The 8950-nt window shown below is 32.4% G+C and overlaps 1 protein-coding gene across 3 annotated transcripts in view; it reads left to right on the top strand.

The window, feature by feature from the left end:
• DNAJB14 (DnaJ heat shock protein family (Hsp40) member B14) overlaps positions 1-6157 on the top strand; it is a 44647-nt gene extending 38490 nt beyond the window's left edge. For 2 of the 3 annotated variants that reach the window (XM_003798508.3, XM_012810561.2), the window contains one exon: positions 4428-6157. In XM_003798508.3, the coding sequence (XP_003798556.1) occupies positions 4428-4552 (125 nt within the window). In that variant the 3' untranslated portion in view covers positions 4553-6157. The remainder of the gene's footprint in view (positions 1-4427) is intronic. The other variant, XM_023518398.1, reaches the window with a different exon arrangement.
• The last annotated feature ends 2793 nt before the right edge of the window (positions 6158-8950 follow it).

The raw sequence follows: 8950 nt of genomic DNA, 5'->3' as shown, positions 1-8950 counted from the left end.
TATTTAATGTAGGATGAGTTTTGTTGACAATTCATTTTTCTTTGTTTACTTAGGAGCACTTAATTCTCTTAACTATTTCCAGCTTCAGTTTTCTTAATTTAAGAAAGAGTCATATTTATAAAAAGACTGACCAGGTTGGGCACAGTGGCTCATGGCTGTAATCCTAGCATTCTGGGAGGCTGAGTTGCGTGGATCTCCTGAGCTCAGGGGTTCGAGACCAGCCAAAGCAAGAGCTGTCTCTTTAAATAGCTGGGGATTGTGGTGGGTGCCTATAGTGCCAGCTCCTTGGGAGGCTGAGGCAAAGGATCACTTGTGCCCAAGTGTTTGAGGTTGCTGTGAGCTATGTTGCTATGGCACTCCACCAAATGTGACAAAGTGAGACTCTGTCTCAAAAGAAAAAATAAAAAACAAAACAAAATAAATAAAAACATTGACCAGACCATCTGCTATAGATGATTCATCTGAACCAAGTATTGTTATGGTCCTTGTTTTTATGATTGTTGTTATAAATACATAGTAATAATGTCGACCATATAGTGTACTGTTAGGAACATTCACTTTGGAATTAGACTAAAGTTGAATCCCAGCTCTGAAATTTTCAGCTGAGTAATTCTGTCCAAATACCATAGTGTCTAAGAGTTTATTTCTTCACATGTAAAATGGGTGATGATGTGCCAAGTGTGTTGGCTCATACCTGTAATCCTAGCTCTATGGGAGGCTGAGGTGGGAGGATTGCTTGAGCTCCAGAGTTGGAGACCAGCCTGAGCAAGAGTGAGACCCCATCTCTACTAAAAATAGGAAAATTAGCTGGGCATCATGGCATGTACTCCTAGCTACTTGGGTGGCTGAAACAGGAGGACTGCTTGAACCCAGGAGTTTGAGGTTGCAGTGAGCTATGATGATGCCACTATACTCTACATGGGGCCACAGACCAAGACTATGTCTTAAAACAATAAAAAAATAAATTCAGTCATGGTGAGTAGGAGGAGATAATAGGTATCATTTATATAAGGCTTATTACTTTAGTCACTGTCCCAAACACTTGATATATGTGTATTTATACATGTATATCTCTGTGTGCATATGTAGACATGTATAGAGAAATATAAACTCATTTAATCTCCACAAGAACCCTATGACATTATATACTCATTTTACTCATGAGGAAACTGAGACAAAGAGAGATTACTAACTCACCACAGGTCATAAAGTAGTTTGTGATGCAGATCATACAGTTTGTCTCCAGAATCTAAGCTCTGTGGTCCAAAGACCTCACAATAATAACCAACTTTATGGACTTACAAAAATTAAATCAGGCAATAAAGTGCTTCATACATAGAAAATGCTCAGAAAATAATGGCAATTATCATCATCTCTTATTTAGTAGGGAAAATTTGATAAAATGTAACTTTTATATACTTCTTAACCTCTCTGGCCTTGGTTTCCTCATCTATAAATGGTAGTTAGAGATGTGATCTTTGTGACTCTCTTTGTCTGTGAAATTAGTCTGTTCTCAGTGTAGAAAAGGTTACATTAGACAACACAACTGGAGTGAGTTGCCACCCCTGTTCCTCCAAGACATTGGTAGTGTCTGGAGGCATTTTTGTGTCATCATGGGGTGGGGGTAGAGTAGGGTGGGATTATTACCAGTATCTAATGGGTTGAGGCCAGGCATGCTGTGAAACATTCTACAGGGCACAGGACAGGGCCCTCAATGCAAAAAGGTGTCCAGCCCCAAATGCCAATAGTGCACAGGGTGAAAAATGCTGCATTAGCCAACATTACAAAGAGCAGTAAATGCCAAATTTTATTTCTTTTATTTCATTTTTTTAATCTCTAGCGTCTTGTATTATCTTGGCACATAATAGGCAAATAAATATTTGATGGCTATATAAATAATTGGGCTAATAATGAAGACATATGAATGAATACATGGAACACATGCTTACTTTATTAAAATGAATGACTACTACATTGATATATCTCCTTTCAAATACAAATTCTAGTTCTCAGCCAAAAGTGGGTGATCAATTGATTGTGTATACTTATATTCTATTAACTTAAGTAATTAGGAGTTATAAATAAGAAGGAAGGAAAAGATGCGTTATGGACCATAGTATAATATTAAGGTTGAAGTACAGATAGGCTCTGGGATTGCCTCACAAGATCCTGACTTTACAATACATTTCCTATACCAAGTTACTTAACCTCTCTAAATTTCAGTGATCTTATTATTAAAATATGGACCATTACAGATAATATGTTGAACACTTAGCATAGTGTCCAGCAAGTGTTCAATATTTTTATTTATTGTGATTATTTATTATTGCATCCTACTATGAACCAGATTTTTTGCTTGGCATAATCTAGTTCAATCTTTTGTCAATCCAGCAATGTCAGTATTAGTAGGTCTCATAGATGTTTCATCCCATGTTCTGTCCACTATACCAAGTTGTCTGCAGCTGTATTGCACGTATTTATATGTGTTTTTTAAAGTTGCTATCAGAAGTTCTAGGTCTGTTTTTAATAAGTTATTCATCTATGAAACACTTTTCTTTTATTCAGAAATATCAGTGAAACAAAAGACATACAACTTTATAAAGAGTCATTACAACTAAAAGTAATGAATGAGCCTGGATTGGATGCTAGATTTGAGGGGTCGGGGGAACACCTATAAAGGACATCATTGGAACAATTGGTGAAATTGATTATGAATTATATATGTTAGATAATGGTGTTAAAATCATTGTTAAATTTCTGAATTTGATAATTATATCGCAGTTGTATAAGAGAATGCCCTTATTCTTAGGAGAAACATTCTGAAGTAATTAGAAATGAAGATCATGATGTCTGCAGCTTATTCTCAAATGGTTCTGCAAAGTAACCACAACAGTTAACAGCCTTTATTATAGAAGGATAGACAGAGATAGAGAGTGAGCGCACACTAAAGCAAATTTGACAAAATGTGAAGTATTGATCAATTAAGGCAAAGAGTTTTAGGGTGTTCATTGTACTACTATTTTAACATTTTTATAGGTTTGAAATTTTTCAGAATAAAACTTAATACATTCAGCACATTTGTAGGTTAGGTTTTAAGTGGGAGGAGCTCAGTATAACAGTTCATTAAATGTTTCATTCATTGATGGAAACAATCTTGATTTAATATCATGTTTTGTGAATTAATGTTATCAAAAAAATTGTTGGCCAGTAGATATTTTTTTGCCAGAGTTTTGCTATTGTAGAGTCACTTCTAATATTTTAATGCCTATATTGGTAAAGTTTTCTATAAAATACAAGTGATAATTTGAAGTAGTAGAAAGAATGATAGGCTAGGTAGTAGAAATATGGATTGAAATGTAGATACTGCATTGGTCTCGAACTCCTGGCCTCAAGCAGTCCTACCACATTGGCCTCCAAAAGTGCTGGGATTATAGACATGAGCCACCATGCCAACCTAGACTCTGCCACTGGTTAGCATTGTAAGATTTGGTTTATCTAACTCTTAAGTACTTCCTTTGGGAAGAGTCATCTGTAAATTGATTTTACAAGTGTATTTATTTGTAAATAAAGTAATACTGATTAAGTTGTTAATCCTAGCTCAATTGATTGAATAAAGATCATTTTTGGAGATCTTTACAAACAGAATAACACTCTTGCCTGTGAGTATATTTCAAATGGGGTCCTGACTGATACATATGAACCAGATGTCTTTCACTCTGGCCACTGTTTTCCAGAAAACAACTTCTTTCCTTTTTAATTTTGTTACATCATTTCTAAATGCTCCTGCCTTTAGAAGTATTTAAAAACAGTGAAATGGCTGAGAGTAATAAGAAAAAACAAGAGATACTTTCCTGAATTTTGGTCTATGTCTTTACAATAACTGTGCCATCCACATACTGAAGGAAGCCTCAGAAGTATTTATTTGCTGAATACCAATATTATGATTGTATAATAAACATTCTGTTTTCCTTCAGTAATATTATAGCTTTCTCTCTATATTTTTCAATTCAAATAAACTTAGAACAAGATTTAAAATTTTTATACTTATGTCTTGGAATAATTAATTGGAAACCTTAACAAAAGACCCCAGCAAAAACAACCACTAGCTATATTGTATAACATTCTATGTTAAGGATAAGGGGCCAAGATTTTTAAACCTTTGGGGAACAGGAATGGGTTATGATTTGCATTGACAGGATTCTATCCTTATTTCTTTTCTGTGTTTGTCAAATAAAGTTTTCAATTAAAGAAAAGAGGTTTCTTTTCTTACTAAATTGGCTATTAGTAGTAGTACTTGGATTTCTTCTTCTTTAAAAGAAAGTGAATGGAAATATATTGAAGGGCTTCTATTAAGTATTATTTGGCTTTAAGCAATCAGGTGAAATAAATTATTATTGAATTAGCAAAATATTTTTGTTTGTTGACAGAAACAGATATGCAGTATGCAGCAAAAGTGTACCGAGATGATCGTCTCCGAAGGAAAGCGGATGCCTTGAGCATGGACAACTGTAAGGAATTAGAGCGGCTGACCAGTCTTTATAAAGGAGGATGAACTGGAATTTTTATGTATACCTTTTTCTGTTTTTTCTGTAAGTTTAGTATCATCATGAGAGATGAAGAAAAAGATTTGATATTAAAAACTAATCTGAGCTGTTGGTTCCCAAATCTTGGACTATTTATGACCCACTGGCTCCTTTAAATAGTAAGAATTGAAAACTAAAATTAATATTTTAGTTATGCTTCTGCAATTATTTTCATTTTCAAAGCTTATATGATTCCTAACTAAAAATGTCTGGAGAGAAGATTGTCACACCTGTAGCAATTTCCAGTTTTAGTGATTCTCCATTTTTCCTTTGTCATGTAAATATTAATGGAATGATCACTTTGTGTACATAAAGATTATTGCCTTTTTATTTAAATTCTTTAATGTTTAGCTCCATGAGACACTTCAGTATAAATTGATGGAAAAAAATGTTACAAGACACAATTACATTTTTCTTGTCGAGGTGTCAAATATGTGGAGTTTAAACAATGAAACTTTTTCAAAAAGAAAAAACTGTTTAACTTTATGTAAAATCTTGTAGCATTATCAGCTTAGAGGGAATTGATATTTTTATTATTGCCGTTATATTCCAAAATATATATTGAGATAAATGAACTGGTGTAGAGTATCAGTTTACTATTTAGTTTTATGAATTGCTATACATATACATGCATAGAAATGAAAAGCTATACTGGTAGATTTTAAGAGAAATATGAGGAAATGGCTATACATATTAAATTAAAAGGGTCTTCAACAATAAAGTGCAGTTATGCCATTTGCAACTTCCGTAATTAAAAGGCCCCCCAAATGTTCATGTATATATCTTTGAAGGCTGCTAAAATTTATTCTTTATAGAGGACCACCTATTTTTCTCCCCATGGAAATTGCAGTTTGTTAGTGATCATTTAAGCAGGATCCAAAAGTAAATGGATTTTTTTTACAAGTAAGTAATAAGAATTATTACTAAAATACAGCTTTGTGCCTTTAACCCTCCGCCAACTTTTAAACATATAAGTAGATTACAGTACACTTTCTTGATCAGAGCATGATCTGTTTGGCCAAATGCAACAGAAAAAAGAAATACAGCAGCAGGTAGAATAGTTATTTAAAGCAAGTCGTCCTTAAAAAATTCTGAGTTAAAAATCTATTCATCATTGAATAATTTTATTAATCCTATAGGAATAAGATCCTTATAATTAAATCCATAATAAAACTAGAAAAAACAAGCTGGAAATTGAAGTTTTTGGTGCCTATGTATTGGATGTAAAAGTTTTGATTTCTTGTCTTCTGTGTTTAACAATTGTAATATTTTAATGATTTTACTTCATACTCAGTTAATGGAACATGAACATATCTTTGGTGGATTTTTGGTAGCATGAAAATGCTAGATAGTGGCTTTTTCCTTCTGTTTAAAGGGTTTTTTCTGAATTTGGTTAATTTATGCCATCTTTTGAATAAAACTGCTGAAATGATCTCTTAAAAATGCTTTCTTGGAACCCCTTTTCCACGTAAATCAGTAGAAATTTTTGATTGAATTAGTAGGTTAAACTAAGCAACATACTGTATTAGGAAAACTGGACACCTTAACCCACTTGCTTATAGCAATGTGACCTTTAAAAGAAAATAGTAGTGCTATTTTCTTGAACCCGTACAGTAAGTTTTTTAAAAAATAGCATAGCATTCTAATAAATTTCAAAAGTTCATATATATCAGAAACTTCATAAAAATTTAAATGAAAAATTTCAACTATTTATTTTTCCAGTTTAATGGGAAATTTACACTATTATGGTTGATAATTATGCTAACTTCCCTTTTTGTTGCCTAGGTTCTTTTTTCCTTAATTCCAGCTTTAAGGGGAATAAGTGAAGTTAGTTACAAAGTAAAGTAATATAAAGTGTATATCATAAAGTCATACATGACTTTTGGACAGTATTATATGTCATTTGCATTGGTGAATTCCGTTACATTTCATAAAATGTTAGGGAAATCATGATTAATAAATGAAATTTTCAAACAATTGTGGAAAACAACTGGTTGAGTGCCTGACCACATAAGCCACAAAAATGTTAAGTAAAGATTGAGTCCTTAATGTCACCTATATCCTGGTATAAAGGCCCAACAAATGTTTAAGAATTTTGGGTTAACTTAACCAAGTAAGAAGATTAGCTATCTTGAGATGTAAGGTGTTCATGTTTGCTACTCTTTTTTAATAAAAATCTCAATATTTTGCCATCTTATTTTTAGCTACATGAGTGTAGCAATTTCATTGCATCATTTTAATCACCGCCTATAAATCCTCAGTCTTTTGGGAACTGCTATACTAGTTTCTCTAACTGGTATAAGTTTGGCAGAGTTCTATTTATTAATGTTTTACATTTTTATCTCTTTTTACACACACACATATGTATACAAACATTATTGTCCTTTTGAGGGTTTGTGGGGGAAAGAAAAGGTACCTTTTCTCCTTTAGATCCCTTAGTTCCTGAATAGATTGGTGCTAGTCATTTAGTCATTTCTAAGTTTCAGAATTTATTTTGATCAAATAAGAAAAATGAATTCTCAGCAATGAAAAATATCCAATTATTATCATTCGAGGAAGTGAAAATAATAAATGTGTTGGAAACAGATTACACTTCAGTGCTTAAGTATGTTATTTGTTTCATAATCACTACATGCTTTATTTATGATTTACAAAGATTTGATGAAGAAAAGTAAGTCCTTAAGGCATGTATATGCCATTGGAATCAACTACTCTGCTTTTCTGTCAGCTCAGGTGTTCACAGGAGCAAGAATGTGGAATGCCAGGCTTTCACTTTAATCGCTCTTTTATGCTTAATTTTCTTCCTATTAAATCTTCATTTATACTAGTATGTAAAATAGTTACTGAAATGATTAATCTTTTGATTTCCCCTTTCCCTTTTATTGATCCGTAATTAAAAAAAAATACAGACACATGACATGCTAATGTTACTTAATGTAGTCCAACAGACTTCATTAAAAAAAAAAATCTCTCACCTGTGTTAAGGCAGTGAACTATTTCTTGATGTTAGGACCAAATGAGCTATCTTTTCACTTAAACAAGTTTTACGTCAGAGGACCAAGTGGTTAAAAGAAGAGAATTTGTGCATTTACTTAGCTTCCCCATTCGAAGCGTGGGTTCAGTACTACCCATATCACTATCCATCTTCATACTGAGTGAAGCAAACTGAAGGAAGTTCTTAATTTTTTTTCTTAACCAAACAGAAAAACTAATGAAATGGAACAAAAAATCTGAGTTTTAATCTTCACTAAATAGCTGAAAACCTTGTCTATTGGCCATGTTGGGCTATTGCCTAGTAGAAAATCTATAAACTTCTCTATAAGCCAGTGGAAAAGAAAAGAGTAGTCTGGCAGTAACTTCTAAAATGTTTTTAAATTCTAATTTTCAATTATAAAGAAAAAGTAGATAGAATGAGGCTTTTCAAGAAATTCTTGCACATTTCTGTAATAATCTGGCAGGCACAGTCTTAGAATTCAGACTTCCTTTTTTGTTTCATTACTATTAAATAAATACTTTCATATGAATGGAAACATTTTTCCTCAAAATATTAATTAAAAACATACTCCTTATATTAAGGATTATATACCACATTTTTTATAAACTCCCTATGTGTAACTCTTTCCTGTTGATATGTGATTCCTCTTCATTTAATTTGATTATCTGCTGGTGTTGGGGCCAATAGATTTGTGAATATCCTGTGGATGTGTCCATGTATAGGTGTATATATATAATTTTTTTTCCAGCTAATACCTCAAATGTGTGATTGTTTAATATATACCACACTGTGTTTGCACAGAGCAGGGCTTCCATTAACAATGGGTATTTTTATTTCTAACTTTGAAAATTAGTTCACTGAATTTCATTGGTGTGAATTTTTTCTGTTCATCTTTTTCATGATTAAATGCAGATTCCTATTGAAAGGCCTATATTTCAAATATATATTAATTTTATCTTTCTATATCTAGCAATCTGGAAATATACACGGGTAAGAAGTATTTCTTAAAATGCCTTAGTTTAATAAGTTATTAAAAATGGGGATGACTGGTTGCCAAGACTTCTAGTAAACATGCATAGTGGATGACACCTGGCATGAATATAATTCTCATTCACTTTAGCACCAGGTTCTGTACATTCCAATCTGATATTCTACTTTGCCATTTAAGTACACCACTAAAATAATAGAGATTTTTCATGACATTGGAGTATTTCAGTCATTAGTTTCAAAATGAATTGCTTTTGAATTGTATGACTATACCAATGAAGAGAAGCACACATAAATGTTTTTAAATTTATTTGTACTAAGAAATGCTTCTTACCTACTTTGTTTTCTTTTAGTTTGGTTTTTGGATTGCTGCATAGGATTTTCC

Source organism: Otolemur garnettii, unplaced genomic scaffold (assembly GCF_000181295.1).
Source record: "Otolemur garnettii isolate 467f Iridium unplaced genomic scaffold, OtoGar3 scaffold00137, whole genome shotgun sequence".
NCBI lineage: Eukaryota > Metazoa > Chordata > Mammalia > Primates > Galagidae > Otolemur > Otolemur garnettii.
The sequence above is the reverse complement of the archived record's forward strand: the minus strand, read 5'-3'. Positions and strand labels throughout refer to the sequence as shown.